The following is a 25,030-nucleotide window of genomic DNA, read 5'->3' as shown; positions in this document are numbered from 1 at the left end:
GAGCCGGCCTGTCCCTCCGGATTCCGCAGGTGTGCGATTACCTGATGGTGTTGGGATCGATGGCGTCATTGGGGGCGCTAGTCCCTTGGGCGGGCGCTCATCTACGTCCATTGCAATCCGCATTGCTCTCCCGCTGGAGGCCGGTGTCCGAGGAGTTTTCTCTTCCCCTCCCGCTCACGGATCAGGCGAGGTCCAGTTTGCAGTGGTGGCTCAAAATCAACAATTTGACACGCGGAGTGTCTCTGCTCATGCCCGCCTGGACGGTAGTCGCCACGGATGCCAGCTTATCCGGCTGGGGGGCGGTCTTGCGGGGGCCGCTCGGTGCAGGGACAGTGGTCCAAGGCACAGTCACAGTGGTCCATCACTTGCTTGCAGACCAGACCGGTCACGTTGGGCGCTACAGTCGTTCCTCCCTTTGCTCCGGGGGACTTCGGTCAAAGTGTTGTCGGACAATGCGTCCACAGTGGCGTATATCAATCACCAGGGCGGTACGAAGAGCCGTGCGATGGCGGAGCAGGCGTGGCTGCTAATGCTCTGGGCGGAAAGAAATCTGATCAACATCACGGCGTCCCACATCGCAGGAGTGGACAATGTCCAAGCGGTTTTCCTCAGTTGGCCTCGGTTGGACCCGGGGAGTGGGAACTGCCGGAGATGGCTTACCACCTAAGTTGCCAAAGGTGGGGAACGCCACACATGGATTTGATGGCCACAGGTCAGAATGCCAAGGCTCCCCGATTCTTCAGTCGACGGTGAGAACGAGGAGCCGAAGGGGTAGATGCGCTGGTACTCCCTTGGCCCACGGACGTTCTCCTATATGTTCCCTTCCTGGCCTCTGATAGGCAAAGTCCTTCGTCGAATAGAATTGCATCCGGCGGAGGTGGTCATGGTCAGAGGGGTGCCGGAGTGGTCACGACGGCCATGGTTCGCGGACCTCTTGCTCTTAGCAATGTAGGCTCCTCTCCATTTTCAGGGGGACGCGGGGTCCGGTATCTTTGGAGGACGTGGCTCACTTCTGTCTCGCGGCGTGGCTTTGAGAGAAAACGTTTAAAGACAAAGGGATAGTCGGATGCGGTGGTAGCTACCTTGCTGAGTTCTAGGCAGCGGTCTACGTTTTTTTGACTACGTCCGGGTCCGGACGGTGTTTGACGATTGGTGTAGATCGCGTGAAGTGAATCCGGGGTTACCATCCGTGCCGGATATCCGCGCTTTCTTCAGGCATGCAGCGCCCTCCGAGTACAGGTAGCGGCGCTTGGCTGTCTCAGAGGAAAGGTGCACGGTCGGTCGCTGGCTCATCATCCAGACGTGGCGTGTTTTCTTCGTGGAGCTACGCATTTGCGGCCTCAGTTGTGGCATCTTGTCCTTCCTGGACTCTTAATTTGGTGCTCTCTGCTCGGTGCCCGTCGCCTTTAGGAGGGCGACACTAACAGACCTTACCCTGCAGGTGGGTTTTGTTCTCGTAGCAATGGAGAGTTTCAGGTTACAGGCGTTACCTTGTCGAGAGCCGTTTGTGCGCTTCTCGGATTCTGGAGTCTCTCTAAAGACCGTTCCTTCGTTCCTTCCGAAGGTGGTGTCTGCTTGTCTTTGCACCAGACTGTTGAATGGCCTGCTTTCCTGAGGGCCCGCGGGCTGATCCGGACGCCAAGGTGTTGGTGAAACTTGATGTCCGCAGAGTTCTGCTCCGTTATCTGGAGGTATCGAATCCTTCCGGGTTTCGGACCAGCTTTTTGTTTGGTTTTTCGGGTCCAAAGCAGGGCGGCGCTGCTTCGCGAGTGTCCGTTTTCTCAAGGCAGGGCGACGCTGCTTCTCGAGTGTCTGTTTCTCAGTGGCTGAGGGCAGCCATTTCTCCTGCGTACCTATTGCAAGGTAAGCCTGTTCCGGTGAGCCTCCGCGCTCACTTGGTGCGAGCTCAGTCCACCTCGTGGGCGGAATCTTCGCACGTGTCGCCACTGGAGTTTTCGCAGGGCGGCAATTTGGAAGTCGTGGCATATGTTTTGCTCCACACTATCGGCTGGATGTTCAGAACCTGGATTCAGGGGGTTTCGGGGGGAGAGTTCTGCGAGCGGGACTCTCTGGTTCCCTCCCTCGGTAGTTCAGCTCTGGTACATCCCAGGTGTCTGGACTGATCCTGGTACGTACAGGGAAAGGAAAATTAGTTTCTTACCTGATAATTTTCGTTCCTGTAGTACCAAGGATCAGTCCAGGCTCCCGCCCAAGTATTGTTTTCGGTTTAAGAAGAGTCCGCTCGGTGGGTTTCGATTGTTTTTCAGTATCTGTTGTTGGTCCTCTGGTTCTGGAAGTTCTGATCCAGCTGAGGGTTTTTGGTTGAATCGGCCCTAGTGTGGGGCGGTATAGTTAGTTAGTTTTGGTTTCATTGCAGTTTTGCTTTGACATTCGTACGACTGACGAGCTGTGGGTGGCGCCTTACTATATGTGAGGGTGCCCGACAAGTCTTGCTCTGTCTCCATCTGCTGGTGTGGAGTCACAACCCAGGTGTCTGGACTGATCCTTGGTACTACAGGAACGAAAATTATCAGGTAAGAAACTAATTTTCCTTTCAACTAAAGTCATCACATCGGTTTACATATAACAAAAATTATGTATGGCAGGTAAAAGTATAGCAGTGGGTTTATACTACCATCCCGCTGGCTAAGATAAAGAAACAAACTGTGAAATGGTATCTGAAATTAGAAAGGCAAGTAAATTTAACACAACAATAACAATGGGAGATTTCAATTACTCCAGTCTTCATAAGGTCAATGTCTCATCAGGACATTCTAGAGAGGTTAAGTTTCCCCATCCTTGGATGGGCTTTTACTACTAAAGTTTAATAATTTATGAATGGAAACATCTATTTTTGTACCCTATTTACTAAGCATGTTTCCTAGAGATACAAAATGAGGGTGGGGGGGGGGGAAGGAAATGACCCTTTAGTAACCAGGCCACTCATCAGTTAGATGGCTCAATATATCATCCACAGCGATGGATAATTTCCAGGGCTGTCCTTGGCGGGGAGAGGGTCTGAATTGGAATGACTGCACCTGCCCGGCTTACATCATCATTGGCCTGCATAGAAAAAAAAGAGACAGAAGTGGCATCAGCCCTCATGGGCCAGAAAGCACCTGAAGCAAATGTATCTGGGAGAGGGGAAGGGGTGAGTGCTTGATGAGGTCGTGAGGGGGGCAGAATGAGGAAGAGTGGTGGCTTGTTGCATCACATGCATGTGTGATGGAGAGAGTAGTGGTAGGTTAGTGCCAGATGGACAGGCCTTCCCCATCCGTTCTTTATTCTCAGCACATCTGACTCTGGCTGCTTTGATTTGGGTTTCGCAATTGCCTCAGCTCAGCCCTGCTTATTTACATTTGAGGCTCACGTTAATTTGACATCAGTCTTTGTAGCACCTTATGGGTGATTCCTGGCAAGAACGGTGATTGGCTACATTAACATCCCATGATATGGTTTAAATAGGGCCCGGGAAAAACAAGATGGAGGATCACATTGAGGAAACGCTGTAGCAGGTTTAAATGAGCAACATTTTAAGAAGGACAAGGAGACTGGCGGAGTGTATGTAAGGTTGTTTTTTCTGAATTGCTTTGCTAGCGGATGAAAAATGTGCTAACTAGTCTTTTTCCATTGTAGTAATAAAACAGACACATCGAGAGCCCCTGACGAGCAGCCGACAAAACACGAGCCGTGTCGGGCAGCACTCCCGCAGCATCCATCGCTCAGCTTCCCCTTCAAATGATAAGTGCTAGTTTTGATATTCATAGCGTGAAAGCACATAACAGAAGTTAAAAGTCATGAATAATCCAAACGGAAAAGAAGAAAAACTTGTAAAAAAACAAGAGGGTTAGAGACCAATGATTATAAATTTCAAAGTGTGGCAAATATGAAGTGCCAATGAAATTGCCCTTAGGGGATTGCTATTCAGCAAGAAAGTGAGAGTACATAAACACAGTGCTCTCTGAATGTATATATGAGGTCTCTTCCCTCTAAGAAAAAAAGGAAAAAATAGTTTCCATTTATGATATTTTGAATATATTATTTACATTTGATGTCATGAATACTGAACCCATCAATTTCTTTATTTTGTCTAATAGCAATGCTTAAAGGTTTAGCTCTACCTTATAGGAAGTGGGGATAAGGAACATCCCTCTCTAAAACTTCTACCTCGATCAAAGAGATCTGAAAGCATATCTGTCCCTTCACCAGTAAGAAAAGGGACCAAGCCCTTCTGTAAAAAACATGGTATTCGAGTGTAACTGAGATCCCGCTGCCCTTAAAAGAGGGCAATTTTCAAAGAGACTGCTGCAGGTAAAGTAGTGCTTTACCCAAAAAAATGGCCCAATCATGTAACTAATCCACATTCAGTGTGTATAGTCTACCCACACAGGGGCGAGGCATTCCAAGAGATGGAATCTGGTTGGGGTTTGGATGTCTTCTGAGTGCCCATGGAAAATTCTGCACACTAGCCAGACCATACTGCTGAGAGGAAGTCTGCACAATTTCTGCTTTGTGCAGCTGCATGAAATTCCACCAGGATTATGCAAGGGGATGACTGGGTGAAAGTGAATCAGAAAAAGGGCAGCTGGGGGTGCTGAGCAGAGGAGCATGGAGTTTGGAATAGGTCTAACAATAGATGTGAATCAGTTATTTACACCTTTGGATAATAGAAGGACTAGGGGGCACTCCCTGAAGTTAGCAAGAAGTACATTTAAGACTAATTAGAGTAAATTATTTTTCACTCAATGCAGAATTAAGCTCTGGCATTTGTTGCCAGAGGATGTGGTTAATGCAGTTAGTGTAGCTGGGTTTCAAAAAAGGTTTGGATAAGTTCTTGGAGGAGAAGTCCATTAACTGCTATTAATAAAGTTGATTTAAGGAATGGCCTCTGCTATTACTGGCATCAGTAGCATGGGATCGTCCTGGTGTTTGGGTACTTGCCAGATTCTTGTAGCCTGGTTTGGCCTCTGTTGGAAACAGGATAGTGGACTTGATGGACCCTTGTTCTGACCCAGCATGGTAATTTCTTATGTTCTTAAGACAAGTAACCAAACATGGCTTCAGGGCTGCTGAAGGGGTGCTTGGATGCAGATATAGGGTTCCTAGTAATTTCTGAGCTAGAGGAACAAAGCAAGTGAACCTGTAAGAAGCAGTTATTTATTCTTCAGCTATATTTCTTGCCTTAGACCCATAATCACTGTAGGCATTAAAACATCACATACAGGAAAGTTTCCTTAGTACCTAACACTATAAAATTCTAGTATAGTTTATTCTACCCTTACCACCCCAGATAGATTCAGCATTAACCAGCACGGACCAGATCTAATCCTTCCCAATCTAGCTCTAGTCTCTCACCAACTCCATAAAGCATAACAAATTATATATCCCACAGCTTTTACTCCCACTTTTCTAGAAGCCCTGGGAAAGGTTTTCACCTATCTGCCACCCTCTCATTTCTTTAGTCTCACGCTGCAGCATCACCAATCCAAGCTCCCAAAACTAATCAATTAAAGCTCTTGTACTTAAACAAGTATGTGTGGCTGTGCAGGTGAAATGTTGAATTACTGCATGACCGGACTGTGAACCTGTGCAGTCTCTTAACTTAAAAATGAATGGTGGTAACTGAACCTGTGTATGTGTTATTTAAACACTGCAGCATGTAAGGCAGGGCCTACTCAACTAAAACAGCATTTGCAGGTACAAACCAGAGTGTAACTTATGGCTGCAGGGGCCCCCAATTTGACAGTGAGAGAAGTAAAATGGAAAGGAAAGCCTAGAAAAGGAGTTAGGAGAAGGCAGACAAGAAGATGTGGTGTGGGTGGTGAAAGGGAGCAGTGGGGGCTGGAGAAGGAAGGGGTGGGATGAGTAGTAGGTGTGAGGGGTGGTAAAAGTGAGCAGAGATTGTTGGAGGAGTAGTGAGTGAGTAGTGGGGGGGTTGAATGAGCCTTAGCAGGGGAGATGAAGTGTGTTTATCTTTCTTACACCGCATGCTGTGGGAAAAAAAAGTTTGAAAACCATGGGACTAGAGGACCCACTTATTTTCCATACATGGGAAGAAAACTGTTATACTGCTCTTCAATGGCTAAGACATTTATAATCATAGAAACAGCAGCCACTATAGATTGTTTAAAATTGGAGTAGTGAAGCCCATAAGGTGTTAAAATATTTAGGAGTCCATATTGGAGCGAATTATCATGACCTATTTCGCCTCAATTATATACCACTGTTGCAACAGATTAGACAGGATCTCCACCTCTGGGACCGGGGGCAATACTCATGGCTGGGGAGGGTGGCCATCCTCAAAATGAATGTTATTCCTCGTTTTCTGTATTTTTTCCATACCATTCCAATTTACATCTCTTCTGCAGTACTTCGCTCCTGGCAGAAAATACTGTTTGACTTCATCTGGCGTCGGCGCCCGCCCCGGGTGTCGAGGCGTCTACTTTACCAATCCCGTGACCGAGGGGGTCTGGGTGTTCCAAACTTGCTATGGTTGTATGCAGCTGCACAACTGAAGGCGTTACCTGATGCCCATAGTCGTTGTTCTCCAAAGCAATGGGCTGCTTTTGAGGAGCAGGTCCTTGGAGGCATGCCACTGACTGATCTTATTTGGCAGCCGCGCAGCACCTGGTTACCGACGGGAGTCAAGACGGGGGCTCTCGATGCTATGCTCCGTCTTTGGGATCGATGGAAAGTTAAACTGACAGGAGATCGCTATTATTTTCATACTACTGGACTTTATAATCATTTGCAATTTCCGGCTGGTTGTCAACATGGGGCTTTCCGGGCTTGGAGGAGGAAGGGGATCACTCGTATCGAACACTTACTTAAGGGAGAGACTCTGATGTCATGGGCTGAGCTTCAGGCTCTTTACCATTTACCTGCATCTGATTTTTTAGCGGGAAGTCAAATGCTCCACTTTCTCAGGTCACCCAGAATGATGGATTCTATTCATCGGGGCAAGTCTCAATTTGAAAAGCTCTGTGCAGAAGTTGACAAAACTAAGGGAATGATCTCCAAACTCTACGCCCTCCTTGCCGTGACAGACGGGGCTCCCTTTCCTCACATGAATGCCTGGGAACAAGACCTAGGCTTGACGTTCTCAACCAAGGACTGGCATTATATATATACCCAGGCCCGTCGGTGCTCCGTATCGGCTCTTTACCAGGAAAATTGCTATAAAATGATAACTCGCTGGTACCTTACCCCTCATCTTCTACACCGACGGTGCCCCCACCTAGACGCTCAATGCTGGCGGGGATGTGGCCATACAGGGACCTTTTTTCATATCTGGTGGCAATGCCCGCCAGTGGCGGGCCTTTGGCTAGCGGTAGCCAAATGGCTGGAGACCATTCTGGGTGTTTCTGGACTGTATAAGGCCAGCTTTATGCTCCTCCACCATCCTCCTCTTACTCTCCGTAAGAATCATAGACTCTTGTGCCAACAAGTTTTTATTGCTACTAGATTGACAATTGCACAAGTTTGGAAACAAGCGGCGGTCCCCCCGTTATCGGTGGTTCAACACAAAGTTCATCTTTCTTGTAAGCTTGGGGCCATCACGGCGGATCTCCACGCGGACGCTTCCAAGTTTCGAGATGTCTGGTCCCCTTACCTGCATTGGGAAAGACAACAGACATTGCCTCGGACCAAGTAATAGACTGCGTACCATAAGTTCTTTTTACAGGACCTTGTGTGTTTTTCATCTTTTCATTTTCTGTTTTGGTGGCACCCTTACTCGTTTTCCCACTGTTCATGGACCTCTTGTACTTTGTTAGTTTCTGAGCACTTGGATGCAGGGAGGGAGGGATGGGAGGGGGGGGGGGATCCTGGGAGGGGGGGCATATGGCACAGACTGTATATTCTTTATGTTCTGATGTTGAGCCTTGTCATGATGCCTGTTTTGTACTCTTTTGATCATTTAATAAAATTATAAGTAAAAAAAAAAAAAAAAAAAAAATTGGAGTAGTGTAACAGAAAGTTTCCTTCCATATAAAACACACACACAGCTGTGAGCACATGCTCCTTGCAAGCTGTCTACAACTTGTGCAGGGAGAGTGGCAGGCAGTCACCCTGGCCGTTACTAAAAGTTGAGGATTTGTACAAATTTAGACAAACATTTAAAAACACTGAGACTTATATTCGAAATACAGAAATTAAAAACAAAAAAAACTGCTCCTACTGTCATGAATATTTTATTGACTCCACAATCGATAGACTTTTTCTTTAAGACTTCCAGCTTTTCTTCTTCCCCGCAAGCGGGTAGGAGCAAAATTCCACTCACATGAAGAGGTTGCAGCCCTCCAGCCTGATTCTAATAGTGACTTCTTGGAATATTATGGAGTTCAGGCTCTAGCCACAGACGCCAGGCTCATAGAGAGCAATGATGTGATACAAGAACAAAAAAAGCAGACTGGGCTCCTAAGTCTTTCACTATTAGCTAGGAGAGGGGAAGCCCTCCATTTCAACAACTGTTCAATTTTCATTTAAACACAGTGTAAAGGTGTATGGAAATTGCCACTTCTTCACATTTTATATACGCTACTAAAACTGGAAATCCTTGGCATGTAATGCATGGCTTCTGTTGGAGATGGTAGGTGCCATGCTGTGTGCACAGCACTTCTGCAGGGCCAGGGTTTATTAAAAGGATGGCTGCCAGTCACAACCTGACATCAAGGACTGTTCATTTTATCCTTTGCCCTAGGGTTGTAGTACTGCTTGGCCATCATAAATCAAGAAACTGCTGCTGTGGCCCAATGCCTTATTAGGGATGAGGAATCACCAGTTGTAATTATTTGATGGGGCTCAGATGTGCAATGGAAAACACAGGCTGATGCAGAAATGATTACAGCGGCACAGAGTAGCACCTTTAAGACAGAAAGTGTGGTTGTAGGATTCATCTCCTTTATATTAAATTACAAAGGCACAAGCATCACTATGATCCATTTTTAACTAATGATAATACAAGGTATGCAGCACCAAATATCAAGGTTAAAAATCATACACCCTAAGGGATTGGCCAAGTGGTAATCATAGGCAGCAGCGCCTACTAATTTCATGAAAAAATAAGAGCAAAATTGTAGAAGGCTAGGGTGTAAGCATCCACAGTCCAAGACTGGCATGAGTACCATTTTATACAAATCCTGCAGCCCACATAGAAATTCTGAACTGCTGACAGGTGTGCAGGATGAAGTGGAGGTTATACCTCACCAAATGTTACTGAATCCCACCCTACTCATCAAAAAGCTTTAGGCCTTTGTTTTAGCACCTTAACAGTGGAGCCATCCACCATGGGACCAGGGTTTCATAAACCATATTCATCCCATTACACACTTAGAAGAAATACTTTCATAAAAGCAGGTCCTAGATGGCAGCATGGGTGTTGCTATATAAATTAAAATGCCATAGAAATGACAGAAGACCACCAATCGGCCCATCCAGTCTGCCCAGCAAGCTTCACACTTCTTTCCTTTCGTACTTATCTGTTTCTTTTGGCTCTTAGCAGCCCTTGGTTCTATTTCCCTTTCACCCCCACCATTAATGCAGAGAGCAGTGATGGAGCTGCATCCAAGTGAAATATCAAGCTGGATTAGTTAGGGGTAGTAACTGCCGCACTAAGCAAGCTACACCCATACGTATTTGTTTACCTAGACTGTTATTCAGCCCTTATTGGTTGGTTTTCTTCTCCCCTGCCATTGAAGCAGAGAGCTATGCTGGATATGCATGAAGTATTAGTTTTACTTCCCCCCTCCCATTGAAGCAGAGAGCTATGCTGTATATGCATTGAAAGCCACATTAACTATCAACAAATATTGAATAAGCCTAATAATTGGTAATACTTATAGCCTATGAACTCTGTTAATTTTACATACTCTGCCCCAGTCTCTTTGGTCACATCTGCTATAAACCGTGAGAGTGGCAAGAGTTTAATACCCTCACACAAGTTAAACAAAACTGTAGCATTGGTCAAGATATTCAGGCAACTCTGCTATCTAGAACAGATGGACTCCCCATGGCATTAAATCTTTTCTTTTGTCAGTAAACAAGGGTAAGAGTATCAACCATCTGCAAGTTAAGGGAGCTGAAGAAAATCAACACTATGACTTTCTACCCACACCTCACATGCATTTTCAGCAAATCCTTCACAAATTTGTGTCATGAAAGAAACAGATCACAGCTTGGATTTTATCAAAGTTGGTTCTAATCTGCAGCAGCTGCCTCTAACTTGGACTAGAAAGCAGAGTAAAGATGTGAAAATCAAACTGCAGCTACAGTTTGTTTTTGGTTTTTTTTTTTTTTAAACCAAGGCTCTTCCTTAGGTTTTGTTTGTTTTTTTTTATATAAAAAAGGTGCTCACTCTAAAGCTAGTGACCTAGGATGTTGCACGTCAAGAAAAAGAAAAAAAAAAAAGGGAGGGACAAACCTAGAGGTAGGATCACTGGTCCCAAGCTTAAAAAGCTACATTGTATATGTAATTGGGTAGAGCACATTTTGCAATGGAATTTACCAGGTTTCTAATCTAAATAAAAATATATATTTTTACAAATCATTAGAAATGTAAAAAAAAAAAGAAATCCAATTTGTTACAAATGTAATATGACATAATTCTGTAAACTGGTCACTTTTGTGCTATATTTAAATAATGCTTGAAGCAGTGGTGGATAGCATACAGTCCCCACCCCAAAACAGAACATAAGACCTTTTTGGCCCCAGCATGAAACATTCATAAATATTAATTAAAAGAAAGGGGCAGACCAGACAGGATAAAGCAAAAAAAATAAAAAAAAAATCAAAAAAAAAAATCAGTCTATACCATTAAACAAAATTCATATATTTTTACAAGGTTCTTCATATGTGCAAAAGGTAAGTTAAAAAATACCCTAATAAATAACAGCATATTACTGAAATGCACTAATGAAACCCTGAGCCAGATAATTGTTCAGAAAGCTCGACTGAATCTGTTGAAAGGGTTCAGTAAGGATCAGCATCAAATTGTTTCATCATCATCTTCCGGCTGTATTCATAGGCCACAAACAGAGCCCCGTTAGCAGGGAACGCACGGATCAAGGTAGGCTTCAGTCCAGAATACAAGGCTAATATCCCTGAAAAAAATTAAAGAATAGTTTGATATTCAGAACACTTTACCATATACAAAAACAGCATCCCAGCTGTGGTAACTGCTGTTATGTTCTGAACAGGCACCAGCATGTTTTGCATGGTAGGCCTCTACTACAGATTGGATTTAAGGTCTTTGAATCTTAGGATCAGAGCAAGGATGAGCTAGAAAGGCTGTTTATACAGCCTCTCTCCTTGCTAAAAGCCTTCCATGTCTTGATACTCCACCTCCTTCTACAACTTATTCTGTACTTAGCCACCCTTGAAAACAACAAGACAAGCTCCATCTCTCTTGCTACAATTTCTGGTCATGTCCTTAATGGAAATGGAGAAAGCTGACACAGTGTCCCTCTTACTAACTGCTTGTTATGGACATGAATACTGCTATATTAATAACAAAAACAAAAACCCCACCACTGATCTTTTTTTCTAAGCTAAATAAACCCAAAAACTGGTAAGCGCTATTTTTCACAATAGTATTTGAGATTTTGCCCATTACCAGAGTGACATCTCCTCAAAATGTAATGTAAATATGAAAAGTTCATCCCATCCATCTTCTAAACAAAACATTTGCTTGGTATGGAAACACCAGCACTATTGCAAAAAGGTAAAATGCACTCCCAGAGGATCTCTAGATAAAATGCCCAGCTGAAAGAATGTTATTGCTGGATTCCTCAAGTTTTCCCAAATACTTTCATAACCACTTTTGCAATGTAATATACTTGTACCATGGGTGGAGCAGAAATCCAGAACGTTATTAGCAGAATAAATTTTCTCCTCATGATAAAAAGGTACATCATATCTGGTATTTAAGTTAGATATCTAACTAACTATTTGGAAAAAATACAGGTTCATATCAACAGTATGCACAAGTTTAGTCTTTAACTGGTTTGGCAACATCAGATGTCCACATCAGTTTTACTACTTTGACATATTAAAACATTAACATATTTAGTTGTAATATAGTCTATATTAAATTTGCATTATATTCTGAGAGACAGTATGCATTTTGCCCAGGAAGTGCAGCTATAAATTCCAGTTGCATCTTGTTTAATGTGTTTCTCCATTGGAACCCTAATAAAAAAAAAAAAGTCACAGGTGCAAATTTCGGCACTTATGTGCATGGCCGAGCCCTGCGCGTGTAAGTGCCGATATGCGCACAATTGCCGGGCCCTGAAAAAGGGGCAGGCTGGGAAGGAGGTTGATTAGGACAGCACACACCGGCAGTTGCGCACAAGATGCTTCTGCTCCAATGGAGCAGTAAGTAAAAAAAAACAAATTTTACTTAGGAAGGGGGTAGGGAACTGGGGAGGCCTGACTGTATCGCCGCACAAAGGGATCAATGCAATACAGTGCGCTCAGCCAAGTGCACCGTTTAACCCACTGGGGATTAGCGCCTCCACAATGCACGCGCATGTTATAAAATCTGTGCACCAGGAACCGCAGGCACCTTTTAAAATATCTACTCCAAAATGTATAAACCTGTGAAACTGGGCTGAGGTGTTTTTTTTTTCTAGAGAAAGGCACTCTAAATTACCATCTTGTCCTATATTGTCTTAAGATAGGCTCTCTCTCTCTCATTTGTACAGGCTTGCTATTAACGTATCCCTTTCTAACCTGTATGTCACAAATATAGGACAAGGCAAAAAACATTTTTGCTTATGTAGCTGATTCTTGCTCTCCATTGGTGCCATTTAGTGGGCTCTACCTTTATCTGCTTTCTTGACAATTTGAGTTCTTTAGGGTACCTCCCTGGGTTCTCAAAGTTAATCAAACAGCATTTGCTAGGTCAGTTACTATTACATGGTCATAACACATTGGCTCATTTCCCCCTCACAGCTACCCTTCTAAGCAGTGCTAGGTTTCCACTAAAAAAAGTGAAAGCCCTCATAAGGACTACTTCTGCTTCATATTGTGCATGTATATGAAAATCTGCTGGATCAGTAAAAGTCAAATTGATTCATAGACTGGACCAACTTCAATAAATGTTGCTGAAATGCAGCTACGTCTCTTGTACGACTCCATCCCTAAGCATTTTCTATCACTGAAAAAATATAAGTGCTTCAAACTGGTTTCATCACATCTTGAGATGTGGGAGGTGGTCTGATTTAGGTAAGCAGCCAGCACTGTGCACTGTATACTCAGTGGTACAAGTTACACAGCGCTTGATCTCAGGATGGGATCTGTTGTGATCTCATGGCTTTGTGAACCATTCCCAATAGGCTGGTTATTGGGAACAAGAATAATCTTTTTTTTTCCTTTTTAGTGAAATCATATAGTCACATGACCGCCGTTTCCATGCACGGCGGTGAAAAGCAGCACCAGAACTGCTGCCGTAGGATGCCAAGCGCTCGTGGGCTGGCTCGTCACTAGGGCTTACCTTCGTTTCGCACTATGCTTGCCAACGTTCCCATGAAGCCAGCTTGTTTCCCCGCCATGGAGAGAACCTGGATTCTAGATTTGATGCAGTCCACTGGAAAAACTATAAGCCACAAAGAAATGCCTCCGAAGCCACCACTCACTATCAAGGGAAGGACTCCTAATGTGGAGAGGGGGAAAAAAAGAAAGCAACTTCGTGAGATGCGAGAATACACAGAATGAACACTTCAAACCTTCTAGAACAGGGGTGGGGCACTTCCGGTCCTCGAGGGCCACAAACCAGTCTGGTTTTCAGGATATCCTAATGAATATGCATGAGAGAGATTTGCATGCACATTCATTAGGATATCCTAAAACCGACAGGTTTGTGGCCCTCGAGGACTGGAATTGCCCAACCCTGTTCTAGAATGTCATTTTATGTAACTACATGAAATTTATTATACAATAATTTACTGAATATTTCAGTCACATGACATTCTATACTTCAAGATGGATACTGGTGGGCAATTTCCAGTAGGATGAAGCCTAGAGTTTGTGTTATAAATATAATTTAGGGACTTGTCTCTACATATCCCTTTCTCATCTCCAGTGCTAGAGCCTAGGACTACTTATCTTCCATCTTTTAATAAATATTTTATATTCCTTCAACATCTGTTAATCTGGACCTGTGGAACTCTTTATATTCAGTATGCAGACAAAACGAGAGAGGGTCTAGAATTATCCACAGAAGAATGGGATACTGGGAGGCTCTAAAAAAAAAAAAAAAAAAAAAAAAAAAAAAAACCACACCACAAAAAAAAAACAAAAAACTAGTATTAAAATACTTTAAAAGCCTAGCCTTTGGGATATGAACAATCCCCCTGCAGTGGTGTACAATAAAAAAAAAAAAAATACAAACAGTATATACAGCAATTAAAAGATAAACAGTTATAATAAAAACCCCAATCCACTTTCCTAGAAAGCAAGAAATTAAAATAAAGATCAGCCTAGGTATTCAGAGCCAAACCAGGGCACACCCATCCAGTTCAGTAGGTTATGAGAGGCTCTTTTCCCTTGCCTAAAATTTCTAAGAAAATCGCAGTGCTAAGTCCACATCCCAAAGGGCTTACCTAGCTCATCTTTTGATTTCCCTCCTGATGTGAAGAATGAACGACCCAACTCGTATCCACCAAAAAAGAAGAAGTAGCCAGGCACTTCCCTAAGTAAAGTACTTGATAGTCCATGGTAGAACCCCAGTGGGCCTTCATTCTGGAAAATGCTCTTCACCACGGACCAAACTGTACTAACGGAAGGGAAGATATCGTTAGCATGGCTGGCACCAGCACTCGTGCAAGTAGTACAACACACCAGGGAGCTCTATCCATGCATTGCATGAGAAAACGTATAATGAATTTATATAGCGGGGGGCTCTTTCCTGCCTTTGCACTGGGAACCCTTATACCTGGTTGCTGGATCCTGATTTTATGGTGTTGATGGAACTGGCTGACCAATTAACATTAAACAGCTTGTTCTCTCAGGAGATTTCTAAAATTAAACACAAAAAAACCCCAAAACAAAACACTTACCACTACACACACTATTTTAAAAAAAAAGTTAGGGAAATCATTAATGTAAGAGGCAATATAAGAGCAGTCATAACATCTAACTAATGTCAGAAGGTTCCTGGTTTAATCCCCGCCTCAGGTCTCTCATGGAAGCAGAATTCACAGGCTCTGATGGGAGTTTGGGAGGGAGTCATGGGCCTTGCTTAAGAGTGACACCTGATGGTCGGATTCAGGGCAGATGATTGCAGAGTTCCACCAGTCCTGGCTATCACTGCAATGACTGGAATAAAATGCATGCTGGGAGGAGAGAGAAAATAAGGGGGAAAAAAATCCCCATGTAATTGTAAATGAATGCTCATGGCACCAGATCCAAACCCTGGTTCCAACTCAGCTAGAAGTTCAAAGAGAGCAAAAGGAACCTGCCAGTCGAAAAAAAAAATTTCCATACATAATATATGGTCCTGGATGCTTTATGAGCAGAATGAATTCATGCCTATCACACAGGAATGGCCACACGCCTTATTTTATTTAGAAATACATCCCTTGGAATGACTTCCTCATTATATGAAAGTTTCTAAAGTTAATTCTTATACATTCACAATGTGAAAATATTTTCTTCCATCAATATCATTGGTTGCAGGAAAGCGACATTACACTACTCTTAAAGGTCTGACCCAGCATGGCAATTTCTTTTGTTCTTAAACATGCAGTCTATCAGGTCACTGAATTGCTTAAATATGTTGAAGCAACTGATTAGATCTCCTCCAATAAAGCATCATTTTGTAACTGGGATTCCTGAATATCATCCCATTTAAGCACCCTATGTACTAAAACATTTTTCTCAAGACACAAAATGGGAGAAAACTTATTCCACAAAACCCTTAATAGGAGAACCATTAGGCTCTCTCAGAGGTAGCCATTAAGCTGGAGAATTGGATCATAGATACAGGCTCTCACTATGAAATGCTAAGCATTATCAAATTAACTGAAACCAAGTTCAGTCCTACTTTTATGTAACTCACATGTGACACTAAGAGGTTACAAAGTGAGGGTGAGTTTGTTAGCTAGGTTCATCTGTGGGACACCTTTGTCCGTATACTTTGTGGAGCTGCATCCTTAGTAAGTTAGTACAACAGTCCCTTCTCTACCTTGACACACAAGGAGTAAGCTACCCATAGGGTTATTAGAAGATTGCTTCTGAAACTATTCTAGGATCCCTTTTGCAATGACTCTAGGAGCACCAACTTATCATGGTCTCATTTCTGCAGGCTAGCCTAGACCACCACTGGTTCCTGACAAGAAAAAAAAAATACCAGTCCATAATCAGCCAGACCATATGTAATATAGCCCATTACTCTGCAGACAGTAACCAAGTGCAGCCACAAAATATTTAGCACTACTTCTCAGAAAATTTACCCCAGCACAAATCCACACCAAGGTTGTAAAACTTAATGGTATTTGGATGATAGAATCAGTGGGTGAATAGCATCCAAGTGCACCTGAGGATTTATTTCATTTCTGTGCTCAAAGACCTGGCCAGAGAGTCCTTGAGCTCCCATCTGCAGGCCACAATGGTCACACTCCCATTAGAAATCTGCAGCCATCTCAGCAGCGGAAGTAAATTAATTTCAGTCAGAAGAAAACTCCTTCCGAGAGGGTGACGCAGAAAGGATCCAGAAACAGGGAGCTGTGTCTGCCTCACAAGGCACTTGATATCAAACTGAAGATGTTCCAGAGAGGAACATTCCACACATGCCCCCAAAACTAAAGCAGCCATCTAGCTGATGGTTGAAACATGAAATTGGAGAATCCAATGGCATAACTGAACATCATCTTCATGTGCCTTTCATAAAAATCAGGTCACAGTAATCAGATCACCATGAAATTATTTCACAAAGGCAATGTTGCAGCTGAGCTTCCTCATCCAATGGAGGAACACCTATTAGTCTCTAAAGCTCAGGTACAATGTACTTGTGAAATCACCATGCTGGTTGAATGAAAAAGTAATCCAAACTGCAAAGAATCCAGTTCTCTCCATCCTGTCACACCAGCAAAAAATGTCAGCCTACCCTGGACAAAAAGTAGAACATTATTACACAGGAAGCTGAAGGGAAAGCCAATTTTACTTACTTATGCCCTTCTATTATCTTCCCAGATAACTGCATCTCATGCATTGCTTGCAAACGACACTTCACCAGCTCCGTGGGACAGAGGGCTAAAGAGGCAAATGCAGCAGCAAAAGAGCCCGCGGTGGCATTGTGCAGATCACTGGAACAATAAAACCAAAAGGGCACCCTCTTATTCCAGGTTCCTCATGGACATGGCATGTATAACTGAAGTAAGGGCCATTATGAAGAGAGGCAAAAAATCACCACACCACACACAGGGGTAGATTTTAAAAGCTTGTGTGCTGACGCGAATGTTATAAAATCCGGGGTCGCCGCGCGCAAGGGGGTGCACAATTGCGCGTGCCGAGCCGCACTGCCTTCCCCCTTTCCCTCCCAGGCCGCTCTAAAATTGGCCTGGGAGGGAAAGAGGGAGCGCGATCCCTGGCACAACAGCAAATAAGGGTGCTGTGCCAGGAGCCTGATCCCACCCCTGCCCCTTTTTGCAAGCCCCAGGACTTACACGTGTCCCGGGGCTTTATGTGCGTCGCCGGGCCTTTTAAAAATAGGCCCGGCGCGCGTAACCCTTTTAAAATCCGGCCCACAACAAATAATGGTCTTCTCTCCACTCACGCTGGCATTCTGGTTAGTCCAAGATATAGCAGAACTAGAAAATGTGCAGAAAAAGTCAACAAAAATGATAAAAAGGGGATGGAAGATCCTTATGGAAAAAGGCTAAACCAGTTAGGGCTCTTCAGCTTGGCGAAGAGATAAACAGTGGAACTGGTATACAAGGGACAGTTTACCCTTTCAAATAGTATTAAGACTAGAGGATGCAACCTAAAATTAGCAGGTAGCACATTTAAAATAAAATTGGAGAAAAATATATATATTTTTTTACTCCACACATAACTGAGCTTTGGAATTTGCTGCTGGAGGATGTTGTCAAGGCATAAAATATAGCTGGGCTTGGACAAGTTCCTGGCAGAAAACTATTAGCAAGTAGACTTGGGAAAGTCACTTATACCCAGGAGTGAGCAGAAAATAATGCATCTACTCTTTGGGATCTGCCAGGTATAGCCTAATGACCTGGACTGGCCATTCTCTCAGTACAACCTAGGATTGCAGTGCCACCATTGGCGTTCCCAAGTTGTACCAAGACCTTTCTGACTTTAAAAGTCTTCTTTGAATTACTATTGCCCTACTCTACAAAGACTCCTCACTCTAGCTGTTTAAAGAGAGTGTGCATTAGTCTATTTATCGTGATTTCCCAGTGTTTAAATCTAGATTTGGTCCTTCCTGATGCAGTTAATCAAAACACGTTCCATGTCGGGGGGAAAAGACAGTGAACATTACTCCTTGAGATGTTGCCCTTGAATAAGGCAATAAAGAAAAAACCTTTACACTATGAACACCTTGTAAAGATTGTGGACTTGAACTTTTTACCAAATCATTGTTTGTGGGTGCTGATACAGAATGACCCATCTTGTGTTATTACTGAAAAGAAGTTTAGTTAATTGTAAAACATTTTTGAAGAAAGCATCTTTTGGTTTCTCCCTCACCTTAGTGCTGCATGCCTGTCTAGGCCAACTATTTTCCTCACCACTTGCTGACAGAATCCATAGCTCATGAACAGCACAGAGTTTTCGGCTATGTTAGCCAGCAGCGCTGGGCTGGTTCCCTTGTAGAAGCCTCTAAATCCCACTTGTTTGTAGGTCTTCACAGCGCACTCGGTAAGTCCTCTGTATAAGTTAGGGAATGTCTGCATCTTCACCTTTGCTGTGTCAAAGGGCTGCCCGACCAACACGCAAGCTGTTCCACCTGATGAGATATAGTGTTTTAGAGTCATTTATTGGGGCTGGGGGACAGTGTATATACAAGAAAATAAAATTTCCATTTCTGTGCTGAGGTAAAAGCATCAGAGGGTTAGCCATGTTAGTTTGGTGAGGCAAAAAATGACATGAGGTAGGTGGTACCTTCTAGACCAACCAATTTGAGGCATAAGCTTTCGAGGAGTGAGTCCACTTTGTCAGATGCAGGTCCAGTATGCAGTGAGGATGGACTTGCTAAACATGGATTAACAAATACATCACAGGCAAATTTCTTAAATCAGTTAGCAGTCTTTCAAGCCTATCACCAATTTAGGGCTAAATGGACAAAGGCATCTTTCTTAGCATACAAAGATGGGAAACCCTTCATACATAAGTCCTTGGAATTAGTAAGGAGAAAGAAAGATGCAACAGACTAAACTGAATATGGCATCATCATTACAGATATGTCTTATTTGATAGCTCTGTATAATGAAAATATGAGTGCCCAGGGGAAGGATCACATGTTGGATCAATAGGAACTTAAAACATCTTAAACTGACTTTCAAACTGTTTTTTTTGTTGAGCTATGTGAATCTGCTTTCCAGAAACTCTTAAAATTGGGAAGACATTTCTTACTGGCTGCTAGTGATGTTGGCAAATTAAGAATAGGCCTTTGGTTCAAGACAGGTTTGCAAAAAAGAGAAAAAAAAAGGTTTTTGGTTTGGCGATAACCGCCAATATATGCAGTGTGATTATTGGGTCACTGTTCCAACCAGAGATGAAAGGTGATGAACAGGACTCATGGCAGTTCCACATCTGGTATATACAAAAGATATTCTATTGGTCAGCTTTAAATAGTTGGTTTGAAGGGTCCTCCTCCTCTTTTTCCTCAGATAAAGGGAATTATAATCAGGATGCACATTAGATTCTGCAGCTGCAGCCTCAAAATTCAGTCCTTCCTGTAGAACTGGCCAATCTTGACCAAAGAGATTGGAGTCCCTCTCAGAAGAGAAGCACTGGTGGTGGTGGGCTGAAGTATGGCTCCTCTAAGTGGTCCCTCTCCCTTCCCAGGGGAAAAAAATAGCATTGGTGGCAGTGGTGCAGTGCCCCTCTCCTGCCGGGAATCCTTCACTCGACTGCTCCTATTGTGAACGAGAGATATAAGAGGACAGGGGCTTGCTCTCTCCTTCGCTGTTGGGCTCGATTGTCACACTTTGAACCATCCCACAAAAAAAAAAAAAAAAGTGTAGAAATGTTATTTTAAAATTTGACATTGCTTTAGTTCTGTTTACTTGTGAAACGGGATCAGTTCTTCAGTAAAGAACTGACAATGTGGTGCAAATAACCGTCATCAGAACAAACCCTGCTGTATCTCTTCAAGGCTTTGCTATCCTCTTGCATGGATGAACTGGGGGACTCTTGGAACATGCGTTATGTTCTCTACCACCCCATAGCACTTAAAAAAACACAAACAAAATGATGGAATACTTTTGACCTTGCAACTAAAACTTTATAACTAAGAGAGACACTGTCAGCTCTGCAGAAATCTTATAGATGAAAGCAGTAGTACTTAAAAAAAACAAAAACACACAGGACCTGACCTAGTCCTTCTTTAAAGCAAATCCATTAAGATTCCTCATAATCATTCTAACTTACTTCCCAGTGTAGTTTCTTGAAAGCTCCTCTTAGCCACTTCTACCATTACAAATCCAAATAAATTCTGCTGTTCATGTGCTCATCCTTATCAGAACCCCACAAGGGTAAAGTATTCATACAGACAGAGCAGCCTCAGGAGAAAACTTTCGAAACTAGTGTAACACTGGCTGGAAAGGTGGACCCTTTGTGCTTGTGGTACAATTTTCGCCACCTAGCAGGCAAGTCCACTAGGCTCGCACCAACAGCTGGTAGAGAAGGCCTTGGACAGGAACCACTGGAGCTGCGCCTATACCAGGCACCTCCCCCACAGTTTGAGCCCTTGTGTTCTGGCAGGTCTTAGGTGGGTCCCTAAGGCTATCCAGGAGGAGATAATCCAAGTCCAGGCAGAGGTCAGGGCAGGCAGCAGAGATGAGAACCAGCTAGAGTCAGAAAACAAGACAGGTGATACAAAGTATGAACAAGGCAAAGGCAAGGAAAGTAGCATGGAGGAGGCGAGGAGAGAAACAAACAAGGCACACGGGCACCAGGAGACCTGTTGCTGAGGGAAGGAAGCACTGCGGGGCTTGGGCTGAAATAGCTCCAATGTGTTAATGTCATCAGGATATGCTGTTCAGTTTCCCGCTGTGGGGCACCATACAGCATGCGTGGGTGCATCCTTAGAGGAAGCCAGCATGGGCAGTGGTCTGAATGTGACTGCCCCATTCATAGAGCAGCTGGAGCAAGCAGCGTCTACTGCAGTGGGGCTGTGACTGCATCAAGGGTGAAAGAGGCAGCATGTGTGGCCATCCTGCAAGCTGCCAAGCATGACGAGAATGTATGGCCATGTTTTTATGCCAAAAAAACATAATGAACCATAAATAGGACAGAGTCACACCTAACAATAGATACCAGAAGAGGAAGTGAGAAAGCTAAGAAGTGGTCAGCACCTATTCTGAAGACTAATCTTATGGCAGTAGTCCACAAATGCAGATCACTGAGCTATCAAAGCTTTAGGAAGGCTTATGTTCTAGAATATAAGCCTGCAGATCTGGAAGTCTGGCTACAGTGCAGGGTCTGCTGGCTCTACAGAATAGGTTTCAGAATAATACATTACAGGCTGGTAATACTGGCAGCTCTTTATTGCTGTCAGCCTCATAGCAGATGTACGAGACACAAGTTAAAAAAACACAAAACAAAAAACCCAAAAACTTCAATTATCTTTCCATATGTTTTCTACTTCTGCCTAACAGACAGCTGTTGGACTCAGTAGGAAAGGGATACATAAGGGACTTTTTCTTTATTGCAGTAGTTTATATTGAAGAGAGACTATACTTAGAATTACCTCAGTATACTTGTCCAGGGGCGGATTGGCCTATGGGGGGGGGGGGATCAGGCATCCCCCCGGTGAGCCGGTTGCTATGGTCTGCCGAGCACAGCCGCGACAGGGCTTCACTCTGCAGACCACGGGGTATCTTCACCCGGAATCCGCCCCTGTACTTGTTACTTCTGTAATACAGAAATGCAGATTATACTAGCAGATAAAAAAGCCTGTCTGTTGCATTTAGGATGCTTATTCTCCCTTCCAACTATAATACTATGGACCCACTTGGGCTCTGGGGATTGTCACTTTGTATTTAAAATTACTTGCCTTTTCCAAATCAAGCTCAAGGCAAGTTACAATGCAGGTATTTCCTATCATTAAGCAGGGGGATAAGCCCAGAGGATCCTTTCTTGAATTTCAATACCATTTGCTCTATTACCTCCCCATGCATCCACGCTGAATAAATATTTCCTAATGTTACTGCCAAGCGTACCTTCTAGTATCATACCGTGACCTCTTGTTCTTGAACTTTCCATGGAATTGCAATACAGTTGTATTTCAGGCTTGGGGGGAGGGGGGGGAAGGCTTTATAGCAGCAAGGTATTTATAATTTAGATCACTTTAGCATAACACGGGAGAGATTTGCTATTAACTGTCAAGCCTATTAAAATTAATAAAAAATTAAACCAAAAAAAGTGTACATATGAGATCTGCAGGTGTCACAGAGTTTCTGATTGTCTGCAGTTGGTACAGGCTCTTCCCCAAGCTGCCTACCCACCGTTTGACTGTTCCAAGCAAAGTCCAGTTCTGTTACAAAATATTATTTGCGATTCAAATCTGGAACAAGAATCTGCTGCAATACTTTCATGTGATCCTAAACTCTAGACAGATGTTTTCTGAAAACTATTATATATTTGAGGAAAAAAAATACCCCCAAATATATGTTTGCTTGTCTTTTTGACATCTGAATTCAGAAAGTGGTATCATGAGGTACAGAGGATGATGGCAGCAAGATGACGCAGACAGAAACAGCAGAGTAACAGGCACACTGTGTGCCCCATCTGATACACTTTTTTTTTTTTTTTAAACTTATGCCAATGTAAAATGTTAGTTTAGTTAGTACAGAGTTTTCACATTTCCAAATAATTTCAACATAAGCCTTGCTAGGATTTGAACTTCAAGGTATTGACTTTCCCCATCATGTTATCTGGTAGTTTTAGGGTATTAGACAAAAAACACCACCATACCACACACACCTCACAGAAGAGCCAATGTGTAAAGATGCACATTTGAGGGCTATTCACTGTATACCCCCAACCCACCCCACAGATTGGCTACTGCAGTTTTTGGTGAAGTGCTGGGAAAATGGCATGAAGCAAAGAAAACCAGCCCCATGGTGCATGTTACAGGAGAGTGAGGAAACGGAAACAGTTAAGCTTTAGCAAGCAAACAAGCTACTTGTGCTGCTCTGGGAGAACAGCCATTTATATCAGAGTAAATTAAAAATGGAGAACTGCCCTCGACTAACTCCAGCTTGATCATGTGCTGCTGCAGAAGGCTTTGGCCTAGGGGTCAAACCTCTTTTTTTTTTTTTTAATTTAAAAAATAAATAAATAAAAATCACAAGTAGCTCATGGACTTGTGCTTTTTCCATCATTGGCAGAAACCTAATCTAATACTTCCTCTACATAGCAGTAACACATATTTACACTGTGCACCATGAGCTAGATATAAGAAGAGGTTGCTTCCATTTCGTGTCTACAGGGGCAGTATACTATTTAGTACCCATGGCCCTTGTGATGGTGGCACATGATTGTTTAAATAAATTTGAGACATGTTGAATTCAGGCACAATCAGGCAGATACAGAAAGAAATGTGGGAGAGCAGGTGCTCTGTGTTGAGCGCTTGCTCTCCCAGCCACCTCTCCTGGGTGCGCGATTCTGTATTTAAATGAGGTGGCATATCCCTAGCACCTTCCTATTAGCGGTAGAGGTGGCTGTCAGCTGGTCCAACAACCAAAGCTCTATTTTAAAAATCTGCCCGCCAGTCTATGGTTAGCAAAACGGTGCTCAATTTTACCGGCATCCATTTCCTAACCTGTGGCTGTCAGCAGGTTCGGAAACCGGACACTGGTAAAATAGAGCGTCTGTTGTCGGACCCGTTGACAGCCACCTCTATCGCTAATAAGGAGGCGCTAGGGGTGTGCTATTGCCTCTAGCGCCTCCTTATTAGCGCACCACAGAGAGGTGTCCTTAATTTTAGGAACACAGATTAGCATGGTCAGAGTTCTTTAACGGTAAGAAACAACATTTGATTGTTAAAAGTATGTTATTTGTAAGCCACCGTGGTGGCTTTGGCTGATGTGTGGCATAAAACATTTTATAAATAAAAATTTACTCTAGCATTACCTGCGGCCCCTGCTGTGAGGTCAATGGCAGCCTGGAGGGCAGGATTCAAGTGCATGTTTCCTGTTGGCTCACTTGTCTCAGCAGAACAGGAAATCTCTCAGTCCAGGGAACGGCTTAGGACATCGCTCTAAGGGAAAAAAATAAAAATCACACCTATATAAAAAGGAGGTACTTTTATTTACCAGAAGTCTTATGTCATCTAGCACTTGATAGATCTATCTGTCGCAGTAGTGCAATGATGTAGATAATTATACCAGTTTGCAAACTCTGTTCTTACTCCCACCAAGTTCCTATTGGACATTGAGCAACGGCAGCAGCTTACCTAAGTATCGGTGTCTCACTTCACTGTCAACATTGATTATTGCAGATTAGGTTGCTGGATCTAGTTGCAAACAAACAGTGACCCATAACCCCAATAGGGAGCCCTTCTGTCCTCGTGTGGCCTCCATACAGCAGCTCCTCCCCTGCTGTTACAAGCCAGCCACTGAAGTAGTCAGGAGCCTGCTGCAGGGGTTGCCTGCAGGCAACACATTCTTCTGGAGCAACTTTGTGTACCCACTCAATTTTGGCCCGCAAAGTGTTACACTTAACAGAACTGAACCGCGGCTTATAAACATACATGTAGGGCTTCCAGGACAATCCACAATTCTTCTTTTGAACTGAAATTATATATGACTTAAAGCGCATTATAGAGCAGTAAATACCTTCTCCTTGA

The 25,030-nt window shown here is 43.5% G+C and overlaps 1 protein-coding gene across 1 annotated transcript in view; it reads right to left on the bottom strand.

Annotated features, from left to right (window-relative positions):
- Nucleotides 1-10,807: 10,807 nt before the first annotated feature.
- Nucleotides 10,808-25,030, bottom strand: part of SLC25A15 (solute carrier family 25 member 15) — a 36,101-nt gene continuing 21,878 nt past the window's right edge. Inside the window, exons 2-7 of the mRNA XM_029602768.1 lie at nt 24,316-24,442; nt 18,703-18,961; nt 17,166-17,303; nt 14,601-14,773; nt 13,493-13,651; nt 10,808-11,099 (exon numbers count right to left, since the gene is read on the bottom strand). Of these exons, the coding sequence (XP_029458628.1) occupies nt 10,969-11,099; nt 13,493-13,651; nt 14,601-14,773; nt 17,166-17,303; nt 18,703-18,961; nt 24,316-24,370 (915 nt within the window). The 5' untranslated portion in view covers nt 24,371-24,442 and the 3' untranslated portion in view covers nt 10,808-10,968. The remainder of the gene's footprint in view (nt 11,100-13,492; nt 13,652-14,600; nt 14,774-17,165; nt 17,304-18,702; nt 18,962-24,315; nt 24,443-25,030) is intronic.

Source organism: Rhinatrema bivittatum, chromosome 5 (assembly GCF_901001135.1).
Source record: "Rhinatrema bivittatum chromosome 5, aRhiBiv1.1, whole genome shotgun sequence".
NCBI lineage: Eukaryota > Metazoa > Chordata > Amphibia > Gymnophiona > Rhinatrematidae > Rhinatrema > Rhinatrema bivittatum.
This window is presented reverse-complemented; position numbering and strand designations above follow the sequence as displayed.